This window comes from Chrysemys picta, chromosome 11 (assembly GCF_011386835.1).
Source record: "Chrysemys picta bellii isolate R12L10 chromosome 11, ASM1138683v2, whole genome shotgun sequence".
Lineage (NCBI taxonomy): Eukaryota > Metazoa > Chordata > Testudines > Emydidae > Chrysemys > Chrysemys picta.
In genome coordinates, this window is record NC_088801.1 from 43,502,832 (window position 1) to 43,526,358 (window position 23,527).

The 23,527-nt window shown below is 41.1% G+C and overlaps 1 protein-coding gene across 2 annotated transcripts in view; it reads right to left on the reverse strand.

Annotated features, from left to right (window-relative positions):
- The window catches only part of PDE11A (phosphodiesterase 11A), a 217,662-nt gene that overhangs the window by 45,369 nt on the left and 148,766 nt on the right, over positions 1 to 23,527 (reverse strand). For both annotated transcript variants that reach the window (XM_065561907.1, XM_065561908.1), the window contains exons 11-14: positions 14,032 to 14,178; positions 13,820 to 13,927; positions 4,161 to 4,270; positions 424 to 514 (exon numbers count right to left, since the gene is read on the reverse strand). In XM_065561907.1, the coding sequence (XP_065417979.1) occupies positions 424 to 514; positions 4,161 to 4,270; positions 13,820 to 13,927; positions 14,032 to 14,178 (456 nt within the window). The remainder of the gene's footprint in view (positions 1 to 423; positions 515 to 4,160; positions 4,271 to 13,819; positions 13,928 to 14,031; positions 14,179 to 23,527) is intronic.

The following is a 23,527-nucleotide window of genomic DNA, read 5'->3' on the forward strand; positions in this document are numbered from 1 at the left end:
TAAACATTCCAAGCATACTGTACATATTGTGGTTGCCCATAAAAGGAAAGCAGGTTTTTATTTTTACAATAGAAGGTGAGTGTGACAAGGTAAACACATTAGCTGGGAAAGGATTAAGAGTTCCTTGGCTATTCCATGGCTGAGAAGGGTATACATAAGAAAGATGAATGATCCAAGAGGGAGACAGGAGAAGATTATGTCCTTTTCCCCTGGCTGAATGAAGCAGGGAGAGTCTCAGGGGAAAATAGTCAGCAGTTGCAGTTAAATTGTTTTATGTTGTGTTGTGTGAGAGCTTTGTGGTAGTCAATAAACGCTGCCCGGAGGAAAGGGCCATTAAAGGAGTTTGGGCATGGGGTGTGTTTTCCTGGAGGTGAAACAGCCCCCCACCCTACAGTGAAAGTAATAATCCAGCTAGTCTGGTACCTCGCTTTGAAGAATCATGACAGCATGATTAAAATGATGGTGCTCCAAAGTTGCAGAAGTTCCATAAAGTTGAGCCAAAGCTGATCCACTCCTGAAACAGAACAAGGAACATTAGCGATTAGCATCTGCCCTCTTACCAAACACATTTTAAGTGATGTTTTCACCCAAACACTCTCCAATATGGTGTATGGAAATGCAGAGATGGAAGTCCATAGCTCAATGTACTAATCCAGAGATCGGCAACCTTTGGCTCGTGGCCCGTCAGGGAAATCCGCTGGTGGGCCGGGACGGTTTGTTTGTTTACCTGCAGCGTCTGCAAGTTCGGCTGATCGCAGCTCCCACTGGCCACGGTTCGCTGTTCCAGGCCAACAGGGGCTGTGGGAAGCGGCGTGGGCTGAGGGATGTGCTGGCTGCCGCTTCCCACAGTCCCCATTGGCCTGGAACAGCGAACTGCGGCCAGTGGTAGCTGCGATTGACTGAACTTGCAGACGCTGCAAGTAAACAAACCATCCCAGCCTGCCTGCGGATTTCCCTGACGGGCTGCGTGCCAAAGGTTGCCGATCCCTGTACTAATCTATGGCTAGACCCAATTAATATTATAGACCTGCAGGTTCTGGACCCTGTTAAGTCTGCTTTGACCAGCTAAGGATTCCTCCTGAGCAATACAGACATTTTGGGTGAGCTTTTCAAAAGCACCTAAGTGATGGTGCCTTATCATTGTCTGTAATAACAAGAGTAATCCGACGAAGTGGGCATTCACCCACGAAAGTTTATGCTCCAATACATCTGTTAGTCTTAAAGGTGCCACAGGACTCTCTGTTGCTTTTTAAGAGTAAGACTAGTTTCATTCCAAATTAGGTGACGTTTTGTATATGTTCCGTATACTGCAGGGGTGTATCATATATATATATATATATATATATATATATATATATATACACATATACACACACAGTCAGTCACAGACATGTAATATATGTAGTGGGGCAGGGATTGCGTTTTCCTCTACCTTTGTACCAAGCCAGTCCCTAATACATATAATAACAATGGTAGATAGCAGGCATTTGCAAAATTCTGCTGTAAAAGAGCTCAAGGGTAATTAAAATGCTGTGGTTTTAAAAATACTAAGGAAAAAGAGGAAGCAAAAACAGAAGCTGAAACTATAAAAGTCTAACATTCTTAGAATATATTTCTAATCCTGGTTATTTTTTATAAAAGCTAGTTGCAAAATATGTAGCATACAGTTTAAAAGTTCTAAGCTGAAACTTTAAAGAAAGAAAAACTATGAAATGTAATTATGAAATTGAGAATTGTTGGAAGGTGGAGGGGAGTGGGATTGGACTGTCAGAGTAGATTAATGTTCACCAGTATTTCACTTCTGAGACCCAGCCTAAAGCGACAAGATGGGTTTTCTTTCCAAAGAAATGAGTATAAGAGATTATGCTAGAAACGAATAGCAGGCGTCTCCTAGGAGCATATACTACAAAGCTGTACCATACTGATATTTAATCATCAGGGGCAGCTGTAATAGAGAGGGGGATAAGTGGGAAACATCATCCCTAGAGAAAACAGTGCTGAGGTGTACTAACAGAGCAATTTCAGAGAACTTTGATGTTGCTTCCATCATATACCTCTTGATCTTTCATCACACAAAACACTGGTACTCGGCACTAAGATAAAACAGGAAAATATGATGCTTAACTTTATAAGTAAGCTTGGAAGAATAAATCACAGCTGCTGTTATGAGAGGTACAATTTCTGTTTTCAGGGATATTTTATCTGTGTGTCATGTCTTCTCTTAAATGTCTTCAATAATTTCTTTATGGCATTAGAAAAATACAGTATCCTCTTTGTACTCAGTTGTCAGTTGTACTGGAAGTGACAGCATTCAAGTGCTGAAATCCTCTATTTCAAACTTCCCAAGAGAAATATTACATTCCAATAAATATTCCAATAGAGAACGGTTAGGTTAATCAGAGTCTGAGTCTATAGGGATTTAAATCCTACACAAGTCTTATCTCTGTGAATTAGGAACATGAAAATCAATCAGCAAAGTTTTCCCATTTGTCTTACACAGTTTTCCCTTTTTTCTGCTTCTCGTCAAGACTCCAGCAGCATAAAGCAACTGGTGATACTTTGTAACCTTTGCACCAGTAGTCCTGTCTCTTGAGCACTGCAATTGATTTTTCTTGCCTTGGCAAGTGACAAGCCAGACAATGTCATTGTTTCCTTGAGAGTGAGCAGCAGCTGAGGAAACAGCAGCTAAGGAGATGCTAACTGGTTGCATCAGAAACATCAACACGGGTGAAGTGTAATGAGCCAGTTTGCCCTAGGAAACAAAACAGTCAATGTATACTACAGTCTGTGGCACACGTGCTCCTTTTTTGCACAAAAATGTGTCGAGGGGGAATAAATTAGCACAACAGCTCTCTGGCTTTCAAATAGCTGTGGAGTTGGCCACCTCTCCCTTTGGTCCACAGGACTAGCAGCAGGGCAGAGCCACAAAACCGTGCTGCGGTCCAGGGACCACAAAACCCCAATCTTTTTGTATTCTGGTTATCTGCAGATGGTCACGTTTCCTTTATTGCAGTGAGCCAAGGAAACAGTATAGGTCCTGGATTAGACATCTATCTGACAACTCCATTGCAGAGCTCAGCTGGGATGTTGTAATGGGAGATTTCCTGCCCCCTTCCAAACATGGGGTGGGAGTGGGAAAGGAGAGAGATGCCCTTTGATCAAAGGAACCTCCTTATCACCACAGTAAAAAGAAAGGGAATAAACTCTCCCTCCCCCCACTACACTAAACTGCCTCTACCAGCAATCCTGTGGAGCAGGGAACTGCTTGTGGCAGTAGAGCATAACTGTATAAGTAAGGGTTGCAGGATCAGGCCCAGGACCCCTAAACTAGATTTCCTTTTAGAGTGAAATTCACTGGGATCTGTACAGCAGGTGCAAGACTCCACTTAACAGATAACTTTCTGAATAGAAAGTCTCATACACAAGCTCAACAGCATATCCATTAACCAGCTGGCCTCACAGAGGTGCCTTCACACACCCTGTGCACCATGTCAGAGGTCTCCAAGCCAGCCCCATAGTCTCATTGGGGCTAGGCCAGGAGAGAAGCCACATACCTGTGTTTGTATGGAACTAGTGGCCCTACTATTCCACACAGCTGGAATAACTGCCACATCAGATTGCACAGATCCCCACACCATAGTTTTAGGTTGGTGGCAACCATTCCACATGCCAAAGATTGAAAACTTTGGCTTTATGCAGGTGGAGTGAATGTCACCCTTTTGTGGACACAAGGCTTCAGTTTTACCTGCTTTTATTTAAATGTATTAAATAACCGGAAAAGGTTTCACAATGATTCCAACATACCAGCCAAAGAGAGATTGGGGCATTTGCAGTGCTTCTCGTGCTCAGTGTCGGCAGGTCTCTAGCTGGCAGATACTCTGACTGGAGGGATCATCAGTGTTTGGCATCACATTTCTATATTAGGTGTTAGTTCACAAGGGGCAACCCAAATCAAGAGCATGACACAAAGGGCAAGTCAGCAATTACCAAAAAGAATAGGGAATTATAAAGATGGATAGTCCCTCATTACATGTAAGCGCAGGAATACTTGGCCTTGGCCTAGGAGCCTGAAAATTAATGCTTCATTCTTTATCCCCTGTCACCTTTTGCTCTGATATGGAAGGGAAACAAATTAAAGTAATAAGAATTAGAAAACTTACTTGGCTTGGAAGGCATTGTTGGTTCCCCTGTGGTCAAGGTCGTGACATAAACATCCCACAATCAAAGCTAAAATTTCAATTTCAGTCAGAATCTCCTGAAATCCTGCTGTCTGAGAACAGAAAAAATAACTATCAGAAGCAGGAAGGATAGATAATGTTAGTCCATCGAGTAACAGTCCTCTTTGTTTTGAAACCACCATCCTTTAAATAAAGACAAGATAAATGCTTTGTTGTCATATTATGTTCACTGCTATATGCTAGATGGTTAGTGGAATAGATAATGTCCCTGTAGTGATCTATTATTATCACTGTCACATTTTTAATACTCTCTTCCCCAGTACCCAGAAGGTGCAGTGGGAAAAGAGCTGAAAATAAAAACAATCCTTACACACCAAGATGAGAAGTTGAATTTACATATGTGAAAAACATGAAACAAAATCAGTTACATTTTAAAATTACTGTTAAGTAGACAGAGACTTCTTAGATTCTGAGGTGCTTATTTATTGTACATTGCTGGAGACAACTTACAAGCTAAATCAAAGAAGGCTTAAAAGAGAGAAGCTAAATATCAAATACTAAAGCAGTCAGAGACTGTTTTGTTCACTGCAACAAGGGGATTAGAAACAATGTTCCATAATTTTAGGTGGAAACACCTTGAATAGCATAATTCTACTAGAAATACCCTGCATGAGTTTGAGAGGAGATTTTTCTTAAGTAAAGCATTGGAATTCTTCAGCAATAAAACTAATATGGTAGATATGAGAAATACAGAATGTACTTTAGGCCAAATCATGGCTACTTTAGCTCACATGTGCTGCTGCTGTTGTTTTTTTTTTAACTTCCAATTTCTGCCTTGGGTTGGGTTTGATTTGAACTCTCAGAGTCTGGAACAATGCTTAGATTCATGAGTTATAATGCACCATTGGCACCAGTTAGGTCCTGTCCCAAATATGCTGGTGTGAAGAGAAGAGGTGATGATGCAGGAAACCCCTTCTGACACTAGAATTCCGCTGCAGGGAGGTAGCCATACAGTAGTTTGTCTGCCTGAGTAGCCTGAGACCAGGGGAGGAGGTACTAGCATTGCTGATCGTGCTAAATTTCCCAGAAGGGGCTTGCCTGGGTTGTTGGGTGTGCCACTGGCAGACCGCTGTGCTTTGAAGAGCTGCGTTAGAAGGACTGCATGATATCCTTTTTCAAAAGACACAGCAGAACTCTCTTATGAATTTGCTCCCACACAGCACTCGTGGAGATATTATGCCTGCTCCTGCCCTGCGCAGGCATAATGTCTTCACACACCTCAAATCACACACGTTGCACTCTGTACTACCCCATTCCCTCGGCGCCTGTGTCCCTAAGAGGAATAATTTGGTCCTCAGATTTTGAAAAAGCATATGGTAATGTTGACACCAAAAATGACAGACTAAGGTAGGAAGTCATGATATGGGGCCTGACCTTCAGCAGTGCTGAGCACCAACAAATTTAACTGAAGTCCATGGGAGTTGCAGATGCTTAGCACTTCTGCACAATCAGCTCCATAGAACGCAAAATACTTTGATGGATAGCAGAGTATCTCCGAGAAGGGAAATAAGCAATTATCACTGTGAATTTCTCCAGTTCAAAAGAGGTTAGCACTGGAGAAGACCAGATATTGATTTCATCAGTTGACCTTTGTCAGGAAGATGCATTATGCAAATGATTTTATTGAAATTATGGTATGTAAAATAGAAAAGTTTGCTAATAAGGCCAAAAGCAGAGTTGTGGAACAAGACAACCAGATTCAGAGAGATTTTGAGCTTTTAATTGACAGGCTCAATAAATGGAAAATGCAGTTTAATGCAGGCAACTATTTAAAAAAGACAAGGGGTGTGAGGAGGAAAAACAAAATATAGAGTGTTTTAGATGCAGTGTACTGACCCAGGATAAGAATTTATTGGTTACTATAAAAAAAATCCTTGGAGCCATCAACCCAGTGTATGTCTGCAGTAATAAAGGCAAGCAGGATACTGGGCTGCGTCAGCAAAGGGACAGAGTACAAATCAAAACACTGAGTAGAGCTTATCTAGAATTCTGTATTTAGTTCGGGTTCCAATAGCCCTAGAGCACAGAACCTCAGAATCTCAAGCTGATTTTGGTTATTATAAGGAAACACTTAAGGAGGCTTGGTTTATTCAAGAACAGAAATCTCTGACAAACTAGGGTGGCTCATTTAATGAAGGAATTAAATCAACTGCTTACAATTGTTGAAAAGGAAAGGATACCATATAAAATTATGAATACAAAGTATTTGACTTAGAGGACTACATTTATGGAATAACTGGTAAATATGGAGTGCTGAAATCCTCTATTTCAAACTTCCCAAGAGAAATATTACATGGAGGGGGAAACTAATGGCGGCTGAAGAACATCTGCAAGAAGTGTGGGGAGTCAGAGCCACAAAGGAAATATGCATATGAACTGGGATCGACTGGAAAAAGAAGAGGCAAGGGAAGGTATAGCTCATCCCACCATAAAAGAGAATGCATGAGTGACAAAATGTGTCTGAGTGGGTTTCGGTGCTACTAAGGGAGGAGAGGCGCAAAGCCAATGGAAAGTGCAGTAAGAGGTAATGTGGAGGGGAAAGGTGGCTATGTAATAGCATCTGCTTCACAGTTACAATAAGGGAAGTCAACCCATGTCTCTGAGAGGATTCAAAGGAGCCCAAGGGAGTTCAGTTTCCTCCCCCCACACACAACATTTCAGTGCCATTTGGGTCTCTAGTGCCCCTAAACACCTTCACCCATGTGCCAAATTAATGTTAATAAATGCAAAGTAAAGCACATTGGAAAGCATAATCCCAACTATACATATAAAATGATGGGGTCTAAATTAGCTATTACTACTCAAGAAAGAGATCTTGGAGTTATTATGGATAGTTCTCTGAAAACATCCACTCAATGTGCAGCGGCCGTCAAAAAAGTGAACAGAATGCTGGGAATAATTAAGAAAGGGATAGATAATAGGACAGAAAATACCATGTTGCCTCTATATAAAGCCATGGTACGCCCACATCTTAAATACTGTGTGCAGATGTGGTCACCCCATCTCAAAAAAGACAATTGGAATTGGAAAAGGTTCAGAAAAGGGCAACAAAAATGATTAGGGGTATGGAACGTATGAGGAGAGATTGATAAGACTGGGACTTTTCAGCTTGGAAAAGAGATGGCTAAGGGGAGATATGATTGAGGTCTATAAAATCATGACTGGTGTAGAGAAAGTAGATAAGGAAGTGTTGTTTACTCCTTCTTGTAACACAAGAACTAGGGGTCACCAAATAAAATTAATAGGTAATTTCTTCACACAATGCACAGTCAACCTGTGGAACTCCTTGCCAGAGGATGTTGTGAAGGCCAAGACTATAACAGCATTCAAAAAAGAACTAGATAAATTCATGGAGGATAGGTCCATCAATGGCTATTAGCCAGGAATTGCATAAATGGTGTCCCTAGCCTCTGTTTGCCAGAAGCTGGGAATGAACGACAGGGAATGGATCACTTGATGATTACTTGTTCTGTTCATTTCCTCTGGGGCACCTGGCACTGGCCACTGTCAGAAGACAGGATACTGGGCTAGATGGACCTTTGGTCTGATCCAGTAGGGTCATTCTTATGTTCTTATCAAATTTTGCTCTACTGACACTAGCACATTACAGTAAGACCTGTTGAGAACTTTACTTTGCAGAGTATTGACTCCATAGACTGTAAATCCTACTTTAGTAAATCTTAAATCATGTATCACTGATATTATAAGCCATCAGCTTTCTTGGCCTGCTGTGCCAATGTCACACGAAGAGCCTTATCCTTCAGGATACTAAAAGTGCTTTCAACTCCCATTCATTTCAGTGGGAGTTGCAGATGCCCAGTACCTTCCAGTGGGTGCTCTGCACCCTGCAGGATTGGACTCTGTCTACATTTCAAAAAGGCTGGTTTAAACGCCAAAGAAGATTCTACACATGAAGCATCCATAGATGGAATAACTTGACTATTATTAAATGGTGGATCCTGAATAGTAGATAAATTGCCTTTAAAATGTCAGTTTCAATAACATAGTTACAAGTGCAGAGGAAGCATCTGAAAAATACTGTCTTTTATTTTTTTTTAAGATTACCCTCCTACAACAAAGAATAACAAAGGTCTCTTTAAAAAAAAAAAGTATAAATAAAATAGCTAGTGACCTGGCAATATGATGTGCCAAGTTACAGTCCAAAGAAACTGTCCATGGTTGAGTAATAAACCACTGAAAAGTGGAGTTTTATAATGGAAATCTGATGGCGGAATAAATGGTCCTCAGCTTAACACAAGGTTTGATTGAATTCAAGGATTCAGCCTGCATCATAAATGCAGGAGTACAGATTAAGCAATTTATTAACAGTAGCAATAGCTCAAGAATAAATTCAACTTTTTATTTAATCAAAAATCTTGTCATGGAATACATAAATAGGATATTTCACTTAATAAAAACATTTAATTTAAAAACAGTATTATGATAGGAGGATGTCTGCTTTGCACATAATGCAGGAAGACAGAGTGTGGCTGTGTCCCCCACTTTTTAAATTTACGTGTAGAGGGAAAAATACATAGCTATGGATGATGGTGTAATAGAATTTATTTTCACCAGAACAGGAATGACCCATAACTCATGAGTGGCAGAGCTTAAAGTGAGTTATGGAGGTCATTCTTTCATGTGAGGAAATGAATCGCATTACACCTGGCCCCACTTTTATGTGTTTTGTTATTAGCACACTGGATGCGACTTTAATTATCTGTTGCTTTACTTTTCTTTCGTTTTTACTTTTTAAAATAAATATTGATGAAGGGTGTGTCAGATGAAGGTTACTAAGTTAGGGCCTGATCCTATGACCTGTTCTCATGCCATATTTATGAGTAGTCTCACTGATGTCAATGGGAGTATTCGTGAGTTACCCATCATACCACACGGTTGTATTTCTATACACCCTGCACTGGCTAACTGGAGGTAGCAAGCTAAGGCACCTGGTCGCACTTGGGCCTGGCTTGATGAAGCTAAGCTGGGGAAGGAGCTGGATGGTGAGCCAGTGGGAGCTGTGGGCAGCCATGCCTGCAGACGGTCAATGTAAACACTGTCTTGCGGCCCACCAGTGGATGTCCCTGACGGGCCGCGTGTGGCAGGTTGCCCACCACTGGCATAAAAGGAGGAAGCCCAAGTCAGAGAGAGGCTGCAGGGAGAGAAGAGCCCAGAACTCTGCAATATCTCTCTAGTTGCTAGAGAGTGAAGGAAGGGCATGGAGAAGTAGGTGTGCAGTAAGCCCTGGAAGAAACTGTGGAAAAGGGCCTGAAGGAAGACTAAGGTAGAAAGAAGTCCTGGGAGGCAGTGAGGAGTCTAAGGGCTGGTCTTCACTATGGGGAGATCGACGCTGCTGCAATGCAGCGGGTCTAGTGAAAACCTGCTAAATCGACGGCAGAGTGCTCTCCGGTCGACCCCGGTACTCCAGTTCCCCGAGAAGAGTAAGGGAAGTATATGGACGATGCTCTCCCATTGATGCAGCACAGTGAAGACCTAGGCTAAGCTATTCACGTAGCTGGAGTAGCGTAACTTAGGTTGACTTACCCCAGTAGTGTAGACAAGGCTTCAGGGAGCAGACCATAGCTGTATGCTACAGGATCCCTGGACTGAAATTCAGAGGAGAGGGAGGGTCTGGGTTCCTTTACTGGCCGCTGCAGAAGGAAGTGAGGAAACACCCTGACGCAAGTGGGAGAAAGACTGCTGAATCTGTAGCCAGACCTCTAGGGAAAAACTCAGAGAGGTATTGCTCCATGCAAGAGCGGGAGGACAGTCTTACAGAGCCTGGGAAGGGATAAAGAATTATGTATGTTTTGAGTTTAGCTTATTGGACTCTTTGTTTACTCTGGAATTTTAACCCTTCTTTTTTGGTAAGTTTTTTAATGGAAATTATAATGTGTACAATATAAGGAGACACAGCTTTATTTAAGATGGTCTTTATGACATTGATGTCTGACTGATGGCATATTAACTGTTTGTTATGAGACGTCTGTTAACAAACATTTACAGTCAGTACAATGGTGTGTTAACCAAGATGAAAATTTAAACCAAAAGGTAACAGACTGCAGCATGCTCTCATTTTTATACTTCTACGTTCCATTCCGTATTCTTTACCCATTTAAAACTCCTATTAATTTCAAGTGGTTCAATCTTTTTGGGGCTGCAGTGGGTTTATGTCCCATATAGTTAGAACTCAATCCTATTTCTATTTAAATCAACTTGAATTTTGCCACTAACCTCAGCAGGATTGGGTACTTAGAGACCACCACATTGCAGTAAAGTTTACCTGAGAACTCTCTAAAATAAACACTATAGACCATACAATCTCTTCAGTTCATTCCTATTTTTTTCACATTATATCAGTGATGCAGAAAAACCGTAGCTCTCTTGATTGACCTTTGCCAATAGCACTGATTTCCATGGGTGTTTTGGAGGGGTTAGAGATGGGAGTACAATGATTATAGTACAGGAACCTTTAGGGTATGACTGCACTACAATTAGCTGCCCGTGGCTGGCCTGTGCCAGTTGACTGGAGCTCACGGAGCTTGGGCTAAGGGACTGTTTAATTGCAGTGTAGACGTTCAGGTTCAGGCCTGAGCTCTGGGATCCCCCCACCTCGCTGTGTCCTGGAGTCTGGACTCCAGTCTGAGCCTGAACATCTACACCGCAGTTAAACAGCCCCTTAGCCCCAGCCCTGCAAGACCAAGTAGGCTGACATGGGCCAGCCACGGGTTTTTAATTGCCGTTTAGACATACCATTAGAGACCCTTTTGCCACAGAAATCTAGAAGTAAGAATTTACCTGGAAGCACCTTTGGATATTTAACATGTAATTTTTATGTATTCTATTCAAATACCAGTTCATAATTAGGAACAACTTCAGACTAAAGGTAGGACCTCTATAAACAATTAAGGCTTTTCAAAGGAACCTAAGAGTTAGGTGCCCAAATCCCACTGAAATATATGTGCACAATCTGCAGTCTTTGAAACCCTCCCTATTGTCCCCAATTTGAATTAATTATAATCTGTTCAGCCCGTCTCAGAAAATCAGATTGCTGACATCACAAATATGGATTTTAAATCTGAATCACATCTGCATTTAAAGAAACATAGAGCAGTGTCCGGGGTTGTAAATGTGTGCACTGTGGTATTTTGTCATTAGTGTTGAACAGCATTTCCCTCGTTCAGCGCCACTGGAAGCACCATCATAAATTTTGTGTGTGTGTGTGCACACATGTGCTTTTTCACTCTGCTACCAGTGAGTTTTGTAAAATTCTAATATTCCATAAGCCGCTATGTAAGCTTTGAGGTAGAGGGGAAATAATGCAATTTCTTCTGGTCAGCTCAGATATAGTTATATGAAGGTTTATATAATAAGGCTGTAATGGACAGCAGGCAACATAATTATCTAAAAATTACCACAGCTAAAGAGCAAGTTAATGAGACAACCATTCAATGCATGAATACTGATTTCAAGAGGAAAACTACCCTTAGTCTTGAGAAACAGGATAACAGACTATTTATTTGAACAACTTCTCTCCAGCTATAAGAATACTAAAAGCAACTGCCATTCTCTATCCTCTTTAGGCCTTTCTCCCCACTGAACCTCTCTATTTACTTCCTCTCATGGTGAGTACTGAAACAGCCTCTCTCTTATGGAATGCTGCATGGTTTGGGGGTCTGAGACGTGGCTGTGAGCCAGGAAACAGAGTTCTAATTCTGGCTGTATTAGTGACTCTTTATTTTTCTGCCTCACTTTGCACATCTGTGTAGCAGGGATATGAATACTCACCTATCTCAAGGGAGTGTTGTGGAGATGCATTAGATCACATTTATGCAGCACGTGTATGAACATGTAAAGTGCTAAGGACCTGATCCAATCTTCATTGAAGTCAATGACAAGACTTCAGTGGGCACTGGATCAGGCCCAATCTGATCCATTTACAGGACAGGTTAGGTAGCCTCCTCTGACAACATTGCCAGTAGCAACATCATTGATGCAAATGGTGTTTTATAGACTGGCAGGTAGTAGGAGTCTTGAAAAGCAGTAATGCTCACATGCCCTCCCTCTCCCTTTAGAAAACAAGTACACAATCTTTGAGATGCACCTGGTTTCCAGCAAATCCCTTGCTTGCTAATTTCCACAAATAAGCCCAGGATTCTCCAAAATGGAGATGTGTTGGAATGTACTATGAAACTGCTTGTGTGGTTTGATTTTATATTTATATATATATATATATATATATATATATATATATTATTGTCAACAAAATGCAATGAATCAGTTTAATTCTTGGATTGGCAGATTTCTGTCTGGTGCCTGACTAATCTACTTTTACATACCATGTATTTCATGTCAGATTTCACCACTTAGAATTCTGCCATCCCAGTACGTGACACGTTCCATCCAGTTCTTTTACTTAATCTTCTGCAAATATTTGGATGGAGGGAGCCTGTCAACTCCCAACTGATTTTATAGAAGTTCCTCCTACAGTGTCTTGAGTAGATGTAAGCATGTTAACATTGTACGGCTGGGCGGGGAGCCTAGGGGTCAGACACACGGCTGGGGGCTGCTCTCAGCCCCCCCCCCACACACACCGCAGCAGGTGGAGGGTCCGCTGCGGCTCCCCACAGCTCTGTGGCTGGGCTCCATGCTGGCCAGGCTGGGGAGGGGAGCGAGGGGGGAGACCTGTGGAGCTGCCTGGGGGTTGCTCGGGCCTCCCACCCAGGGCAGTTCCCCACAGCTGCCCGCCTGGCTCTTACCGTGGCCAGGCTGCGGCTCTGAGCCGCCCCCTCCCCTGCTGGAGCCAGGTCTGGGAGAGCTGCACTGGCAGCTGTGGGAAGCTAGGATGGACCCTACCTGCCCTGGGAGGGGGGCCCGAGCAACCCCCCACCCAGTGTCCCAGCGCCTCCTCCCCCACCACCACCACCGGGCAGGTGGACGGACCCAGGCTCCCCGCAGCTGCCAGCGCAGCTCTCCCTGACCCGGCTCCAGTGGTGAGGCATTTGGTGGTGGGGGGAGGACTATGGGCATCATTAGGAGTACTTTATATGCAGAGAGAATGTTAGACCCTTTGACGGATATCTTTAATGAATAGCAGAAAACAATATGCAGAGGCTGCAGAACCCATTTTTAAATGGTGTATAAGACAATATCTCGAATATCTATTTAGATGAAGCTAGGGAAGCAGCTGATAAGTATCATCACACCAAATAACTCTGCTGATAGGATTCTACACTCTCAGGTTTTTATGACCTCCATTTTCACATGCAGAAATAAATGCAAAATCAAAGATTTTCAAAAAAGGAAGACATGGTAAGATCAAAATTTCTAATAAGCTCCCAGCTCCAAGATTGTCATCTGTTAATTATTAGTCATTTTAATGTGCCTGCGATATCACTGTTGCTAAAACTCTATAAAATGTTGCCAAAATTGTGCTCCCACAATTAGGATATTCTGATTTCTTATACATTGCTATAAAATAAATAAATATAATAACGAAAAAACGAACGTTGGAAAAGATGTTTAAGACAATGTGATGATAAAAGCTCTTATGAGGCCTGTCCCTTTCGTGGAATACTTACAGTTAACATTGCAAACATTAGCTGGCACACATTGAAAGCATGCCTCCAGTTGTGATACAGAACCATTCGATAATTCTTCCTAACTGTCAAAAGCCACCTACACAGTGTCTGAAATGAAAAGTACAAATTGTATCAGGGCTACTAAATGTGTACAAATGGGTATAGCACTGCCAAGACAAAGTGGCAGATATCTTTATAGAGCAGATGGTTACCTCATAGTCAATTTTAAATTTCTGAACCATTCCAAGTTCCATGAACATCCGGAGGGCTGCAGTAATCATGGCATCCACATCGAGTGAAAAGTCATCAAAATGGATATCGTCAATGCCAAGCTCTGACACCAGTGGTATGTTTGCTCCCTAGAAATGATAAAGAGAAAGGGAAACTTTTTGTTCAAAATTCAGGGTTTTTTCCTTTGTCTGATTCTTAGGACAAATTTATTATAAATCAACCCTGACCTGCAAATACGCTCTACTAGATCTAAACTTCAACTTGAACTTTTGTTGCCCTAAACAAATAAGGGGAAAAAATCTAATCTGAGTAGGAAATATGCTTACCATCAATACTGGAGCCCATATGTAGAATATAGACTATAATAGCTATCCTCTTTACAGCTATTATAGCAACACAGTATATTCTAGTGCAAATTACAATGGTCAAATGCAACAAACATCTGGACAGCCAGCACCTGTGAATTTTAACTGCTACCTTTCAGAAATGAAGAAGTAAATACACCATCCTGCAGAGTTTCTCTAGCCAAATTTCCTTACAGCCTATAGTTGTACAATTGTCCACTGTTATATACATAATAGGGTAATACAAAGGTAAGACAAGATATTCCTAGTGTAAATATTTTTCACTTTTAAACAAAGTTGTTTGGAGCATTCAGTTCATTTTATAAATACATTTTGCTTTTTGTAAATATAACACTATATTGTCTCTTTTTTTAAAAAAAGGAAGAGTGAGTTTTTTATGCAAAATAGTACAACAGTGCACACTATTCTCTCTGCAATTATTGCATTTGTGCACCCAAATCAGTTAAATGTATAAGGGCACAGCTAGTGTGGCAGCTAACTAGCCATTTGCACACAAGTACCTGATTTGCCCACGCAGTCACATTTTTTTTGGTGATTTAAAAAAAAGTGTATGTTTCAATCTTACATCTCCATTTTTGAAAACTCACTGGTCATAAACCTGGAGTGTTAGCAACACACAAAACCTTTTCTTAAACACAAGTTTAATGCTAATGACTTCACACTAGGCTCAAGCTACTTCAACCCCACCACACAATATGAGATGGTGTGAACTTGCCACAATACAGTACAAATGTTGGAATGTCAAGGTGGCAGATTAATGGCTAACTAAAAGTTATTTTTAATTCCATATCTAACAGAGGGGCATCAGTAGCACAAAAAATCACCATGACCACTGCTAGCTGAAAGGGGTTCACCAATCTAGAAGTGAATTGGCAAGAGAAACTGAACGACCTTTCCAGGACATCGTTAAACTTTTGCAGGATACATGTGGGGAAGCTGGCTTTGCTATTGCCTCAGCTATCTCTGCTCGGAAACACAGGACTTCAGTTTTCATCAGTTTAGCATCTTCCATAGGAGCAAATCCTGAAAGCTTCTGAACATCTCCCATTTTATATCAATGAGAGGTATAGATGCCTGACATCTCTTTTGATTTGGCTAATAAGCACTAAAATCATTTTTTTAGGTAGAGAAAATGACAATTATTCTAAAATGCTGTAGATGTGAAATATGACTTCTTGTTGTTGTAGCCATGTCAGTCCCAGGATATTGGAGAAACAAGGTAGGTGAGGTAATATCTTTTATTGGACCAACTTCTGTTGGTGAGAGAGACAAGCTGTGTAAGCTTGAAAGCTTGTCTCTCTCACCATTAGAAATTGGTCCAATAAAAGATATCACCTCACCCACCTTGTCTCTGTAGATGTGAAACTGGGTCATAACTGCTAAGTCTCTGCTATGCTGAATTTCAGGGAGCTACTAGACAATGGCAGAGCTTCTTATGGTTCACTCACTCTTCAAAGCTTCATCAGGCTGTTTGCGATGTATGTGGAGTTTCATTCCTCCATTAATACATGCATTATTTGTGATAAATGCACTCTTTGCAAAATGCTGCTGGAAGCAATATATCTGGGCCTTTTTTGAGCTGAACGTTATAAGGAAGTTTATAGGCATGAACTTCAAAAGTGCTGGCAACAAAAGAGCTATGTTAGAAGTAGAGCTGGCTGAAATTTTTTCACCAAAAAATGTGACACAACCAAAAATGTTGCTGGAAAATTTTTCACTTTTTGTCTTACATTTTTGGGTTTATGTTGAAAAGCCAAAAAAAATCTGTGGAAAAATTTCAAAGACAATTGGGGGGGAGAGGGGAAATTGCAATCTTTCACAGGAAAGATCCATTGTCCAGACAACTCTAATTCAAAGGGAGATATTTGATGCTGTAGCTCAAATACACTATCATCATTTTCTTCGCTCTTTGCCAAGGAACAGAGTAGCAATGATATATTCCAAATCTATAACAAAGCAAATCAAAGGAAATTTCTTCCCATATCAGTCTTAAACTTCTAAATATTTATGAGACTTTACATCCCTAAATTTAACAGGAGTGCCATAATCTATAACTGGATTAATAGGCAGGAGATAACATTTGTATAAAAGAACCATTTGCTTTACAACAGCAATAAAGGAAACAATAGAATTACGAGTGCTGAAGCTAATTTGAATAATGTTTATAAAAATGACATGTTGTGTGGCTGCAGCAGTGTGCTGGCTGCACCTGGCATTGTCTGTCCTCACTTTCTCATATCTGTGCTGCAGCAGTCTGGGGTTTATAGGAGAGGGGTCATTAAACTTCGTTTTTTTTAAATTACAAAGGTATACAACTATTCACTATATATAATGTTAAAACACATACAGCCCTGAACCCGCAGAATTCCAACGAGACTTCCTGTACAGCAGGGTGAATTTCATTGGATTTCTTTTCCAAAAAACAAAAACACCTAAAAAGAAGTTCTCTTCTTGGAGGACAGGTGGGATTAAGGCTCCAGGGACTGGATTAGTGGGGTAAAATTTGCAAGGGCTCTTACGTAAATTAAGTTGTCATGGGATAAAAGGGAAGGCCCTTTCATGGATTGAGAACTGGTTAAAAGACCGGGAACAAAGGGTAGGAATTAATGGTAAATTCTCAGAATGGAGAGGGGTAACTAGTGGTGTTCCCCAAGGGTCAGTCCTCGGACCAATCCTATTCAATTTATTTATAAATTATCTGAAGAAAGGGGTAAACAGTGAGGTGGCAAAGTTTGCAGATGATACTAAACTGCTCAAGATAGTTAAGACCAAAGCAGACTATGATGAACTTCAAAAAGATCTCACAAAACTAAGTGATTGGGCAACAAAATGGCAAATGAAATTTAATGTGGATAAATGTAAAGTAATGCACATTGGAAAAAATAACCCCAACTATACATACAATATGATGGGGACTAATTTAGCTACAACAAGTCAGGAAAAAGATCTTGGAGTCATCGTGGATAGTTTTCTGAAGATGTCCGCGCAGTGTGCAGAGGCGGTCAAAAAAGCAAACAGGATGTTAGGGATCATTAAAAAGGGGATAGAGAATAAGACTGAGAATATATTATTGCCCTTATATAAATTGATGGTACGCCCACATCTCGAATACTGCGTACAGATGTGGTCTCTTCATCTAAAAAAAGACATACTGGCACTAGAAAAGGTTCAGAAAAGGGCAACTAAAATGATTAGGGGTTTGGAACGGGTCCCATATGAGGAGAGATTAAAGAGGCTAGGACTCTTCAGCTTGGAAAAGAGGAGACTAAGGGGGGATATGATAGAGGTATATAAAATCATGAGTGATGTGAAGAAAGTGGATAAGGAAAAGTTATTTACTTATTCCCATAATACAAGAACTAGGGGTCACCAAATGAAATTAATAGGCAGCAGGTTTAAAACAAATACAAGGAAGTTCTTCTTCACGCAGCGCACAGTCAACTTGTGGAACTCCTTACCTGAGGAGGTTGTGAAGGCTAGAACTATAAGAGTGTTTAAAAGAGAACTGGATAAATCCATGGTGGTTAAGTCCATTAATGGCTATTAGCCAGGATGGGTAAGGAATGGTGTCCCTAGCCTCTGTTTGTCAGGGACAGATGGACGGCAGGAGAGAGATCACTTGATCATTGCCTGTTGGTCCACTCCCTCTGGGGCACCTGGCATTGGCCACTGTCGGTAGACAGGATACTGGGCTAGATGGACCTTTGGTCTGACCCGGTACGGCCGTTCTTATGATTTAGAAGCCACTGAAAGTCAACTTGAGAGACTTAATTTCAATAGGCTTTCAATGGGATTTAGGCTCCTAGTCACTTGGGCACCTTTGAAAATGTTACCCCGATGAGTAGATATTTGTATCTTTCTCAAAATGACTGAGAACATCATTATGCACTGAAGTCTTTTTCCCCTACTACAGGCAGGATAATTACAAATACCTTCATTTCATCCTTATTCAGGGAAGAGTCACATAATCCTACCATAATCAGAAATATACATGCCCTCATTGGTTGTAGCCAAATTGGGCTCAAAACAAAGATTTGATTTAAACACAAATTGTTTTCGTGACCCCTCTTAACACATAAGGCCCAATTATTCTTCTCTTTAAAAACCTACAGGAGGGCCAAAATTTCCTGTCACCTTCAGACCAAGGAACTTCCAGTGTATCATTCACTCCTGTGGGTGGGACTCAGCAGCCTATGGTGGAGGCTGGGGACCATAAAATCATAGGGTTAGAAGGAAACGCAAGCGTCATCTAGTCCAACCCCCTGCAAAGATGCAGGATTTGTTGTGTCTAAACCATCCAAAACAGATGGGTATCCAACCTCCTTTTGAAAACCTCCAGTGAAGGAGCTTTTACCACCTCCCTATGCAATCTGTTCTTACAGTTAGGAAGCTTTTCCTGAGATTTAATCTAAATCTGCTATGTAGTAGTTTGAACCCATTGCCTCTTGTCCTGCGTTCTGTGGCAAGAGAGAACAACTTTTCTCCATCTTTTTTTATGGCAGCTTTTCAAGTATTTGAAGACCATTGTCATGTCCTCCCTCAATCTCCTCTTTTCCAAACTAAACATATCAGTTCCTTCAGCCTTTGCTCATATGGCTTGCATTCCATCCCTTTGATCATCTTTGTTCCTTGCCTTTGAATTCTTTCCAGTTTCTCCACATCCTTTCTACAAATTTGTGACCAAAATTGGACACCATATTCCAGCTGAGGCCTAACCAGAGCCAAGTAGAGTGATACTATCACCTCTCATGACTTGCATGCTATGCCTCTATTAGTGCAACCTAAAATTGCATTTGTTTTTGCAACAGCATCGCACTGCTGACTTATGTTGAGGTTATGATCCACCACAACTCCCAGATCTTTCTCAGGAAGCACCCAAGATCAGAGCACACGGACCAGAGCTCTGGGTGCCTTTGTCCCGAAGTGTAAGGTAGGTGGTGGTGGCAGCAAGAGCTCCAGGAGCTGACTTTCCCCCTGGTGGCACCCATTTAGGGTCAGGCCCTTTTTCCTCCTCATTTCCTTGCTGCTTTTATTTTAATGTACAAATATCCTCAAATGACTTTATAACATACATAAGACAAGTGAACTGCTAGGAAATGAATGACTGAGCCCTGCTGAATCAATGCATAAAAGCTGGAATAATGGTCAGGGAGGCTCACTGAAGGCCAGTAGTTTTGTTAGGACCCCAGCATCAGAAATTAAATGTAACAAGAGGGGACATGCTAAGGGAATACAAAATTTAGCCTTTAGTTTTGGCTATTGTCAGAGAGAGCATAGTGGAATGGATGAATCACTGGTTTGATCCTAGGCTTCTATGACTATATAAGGGGGGGAGGGCAGAACCTAAACAAAGAAACTTATTAGAAAATCAAGATTTGGGAAGTACTGAGAGTTTATTATTTCAGCCGAAAGGTAAACTCTGGTGCTTATACCTCAGCAATGCTGGAGACAAGCATTTTATCATGTTCTCTGTTCTTGGAACATATTGGCAGTGTAGATTTTTTTTCTTTATTTTGTTAGCATATAACTAGATGAAAAAAGATAGATAAATATTTATTCACTTGTGTTCTTACAGACTGTGTGTATGTGTATATATTATATAATCAGCTTCTGCAGTAAAAAAACACACACAGCGTTTTAAAGTGTTCATACTGTAGGGGCTGAAAAAAGCAATCACATGCAGGGAAAGAGCAAGCAAGCAAGCAAACCAAAATGGGAAACTTCTGCTGGTCTCACTAAATATGTTTCCCATACTGGAAATAAACCTGGTGTCACATTTAGCCTGGTGAATGTTCCTGCAAACAACTTTACTTTTAATCTTATTTTCAGTTTGAATAATATATTGCATTAAAACTGGCACACTGGCCAAAACTGCAAATCTTGCCCTTGAAAAGATTTGCAAAATGTATTATTAAATATTAAATACCCTCAAATTCATTAACAAAAACATGTCTTTAAACCACTTTTTGGAAAAATATTTCCCCTACTGAATAATTTGTGGATGACTGTCAGTCAAAAGCTCATGGAAAGTGCCTTTCTATTTTGAGACTTGGAAATATGTTATCACTGTCTCAAAATTGTGTGACTTTACAGGTTTCCCAAATGGTCTCACAAACCAAAGCTCTTCTAGATAAGAGGGAACTCTTGTTTTCCAGCACCAAAGCTATATCAAACTCTAAATTAACATAACACTAGTCTACTCTTCTCCGCTAGTCTGATATACAGACGAGCTCAGGGTCATAACATGATCTGTCGATAGAGATAATTCTAGGAAGGAGAACTCTTACACAGGGAGAAAATATAACATAGTGGAAACACGTAAAACAGTTACCTGGAACATTAAGTGGTATTTTTCAGTTTTGTAGCTCTTTGAGACAGGAGGTGGGCAGCTATGGAAATTAAAAGGGGCAATGATTGTAATCTCTCCTGTCTCTTGAATTGCTCCTTGTCTAGTCATGATTCACAGAAGCCAGTGCATGATTCACAGAAGCCAAGCAGCATTTGGAATTTCTTTCACAAACTTCCTACAGATCAAATCCTAACGGTAGTCATTCGAATAATGAGAATTGTTTATTTACATAGATCTAAATTTGGGTTTCCCATTGATAATAAGAACACAGTGCAGGGGATCATACTATAGCTTGCAGTGAAATCTGAGAATTGTAAGACATTTTAGGTTGATCTTTGACAATGGAGCATCCTTAGTGTCCCTCTATTCCATATTTGACATATTCAAATTTGCAGCACATTCTACAGTATCCTGCTTATAAAATATTCACTGCCATGGTGGCCATCTTACCAAGTGGACACAGTGCATTGGCACTTGAGAGACATGAATGCTGTTCCTAGCTCTGCCAATGGCCTGCTGTGTGAGCTTAATCTCTGTGCCTCAAACACCTTTATTTCTTTACACAGAAAGCCCCATAAAAACTACCTGCATATTTTATATGTGCAAAGAAATGTAAAGATACTTTTAAGTGAAATTTCTTTATAAGCAGACATTGTTATTAACTGTAGTGGGCCAAACTTTGCTTCCATTTACAACTGCACAAGACCAGTTTCTCCAAGGTGTGGCACATCTGAAATACCTTTTTGCCTCTCTCTCTAAAGAGACTGGAGTTAATTGTTTCAGATCAGGGATATTTTAATGCCCAGAGCAAAGGTGGTTTTAAAGGTCTCCATCTACCACTGCATCCTGCTGATAGTATGTCTCTGCCCTTCATGATGCTGAATCAGCATCTCCTCCCAAGTGATCTGCAGCAGCAGAAATAGGACAGCGGCCTCTAAAGAGAATTTTTGACTATTTATAGTAAAAGGAGTGAATGGGGAATAGAATCAAGGAGAGTTTGCATGGGTTCTGTCTGGATTTGAGTTCTAATGTGCCTAACACAGTAATGTTGACTTCTTGCTCCAGGGTCAAAATTACCACTGTAAATATTGGTACTGCTCTTATTTGCCCTTCAATAACTCCTCCCCCCACTTCAACTAGCCTCACATTTTGGTCCCAAAAATGGGTCACACTACATGGGAATACTAAAGTAACTGGAAGCAGAGTGAGTAATGAAGTGGAGACAGTAGGAGGAATCTAGGGTTGTTTGAGGGAGCTTTATGGACACCTTATACACACACTCCTCACTTAATCACCCACAGGTCTGTCAGTCTCCCTTACCTTCCAGATTTCCACATCTCCACAACGTTACATTTCAAAATTTTGTCACAAAATATAATAGAAAAAAGCACAGAATACATTATTTATGTTATTAAAAATCAATCTTCCGTGTTAAAATTGTTTTCTACCACAAAGAAACAAAATGTATGACAGATTTTTTTTTTCTTTATAGACTGTTTTAAAAGAACAGAGGCATAAAATAAAAGTGATTAATGGTCTAAACCATCTATTATTGTTAGGGGTAAAATATGTGAGTATAGATTAGGCATTCTACAGGGCAAGAACTTTCCAAACAATGATCTCCCAAGGTGCACGTATGGAGAACTAATGTGCTTCTGACCTATTTTTATAGAGGAATTGGAAATAATTAGTATGCCATATACCATCATGTAGTAACAGTTGATTTTTTTTAATGGTTACCAGTATAGGTGAAGAGCTAATACTAATCCATTAGTACAGTCCCAGCCCCAGAGTATTAAAGAGCCACAAGCAGCAAGACTAGGGGAAGTGTTTCCCAAATCATACTGCAGAACAGGGGTCAGACTTGCAGGCTGCCTATTCCCACAAGGTCCTAACCTGCTTTTGTGGGGGAGAGGGCCAACTTGCTGCCCCCATGAAGAGTCAGGGTGGGTAATGAGGATGGGCTACCCACCCCATGTAAGTGCAGGAGGGCAAGGAAGCCAACTTTTTGTTCTTGCAATAGATTTAGGAGGAAGAGGAGAGATCAAGTGGCTCCTCCCAGAAGATCCAGCAAGTGGAGAGAGCCCAGTAAGGGAGAATAGTCAGACTTCTCAAAGAAGGAGGGAGAAATCCAGGGTCATTTGGGGGCAAAGGAAATGTCCAAACTAAGGGTATGTCTGCACTACCCACTGAATCAGCGGGCAGGATCAATCCAGCGGGGGGTCAATTTATCACATCTAGTCTAGATGCGATAAATCGACCCCCGAGCGCTCTCCCGTCGACTCCTGTACTCCACCACCGCGAGAGGCACGGGCGGAGTCGACGGGGGAGTGGCAGCAGTTAACTCACCGTGGTGAAGACACCACGGTAAGTCGATCTAAGTACATAGACTTCAGCTATGTCATTCACGTAGCTGAAGTTGCATAACTTAGATCGATCCTCCCCCCAATGTAGACCAGGCCTCAGTCTTCTAACCCTCCCTATGAAGGAGGAAGGTGTGAGAGGAAGGGGGGCTAGGAGAAGATGGCTTTAAAAATACATTTGCAGTAGATGTGTGCACGTATTAAATTACTTTCTATCCAACTCTACATCAGCTGCATTCACTGCATTTGATCCAGCTGCTGCAGCTTGATGCAATTGCAAGTATTGACCCTATTGGCCAGAGAAAAAGTTGAACTATGCAATCTGATGTACAGTCAGATGGCTGGCTGGCACAGTCCTGGAAACATGCACATTAATAAAGAGGATAAAGAGTTTGTAACA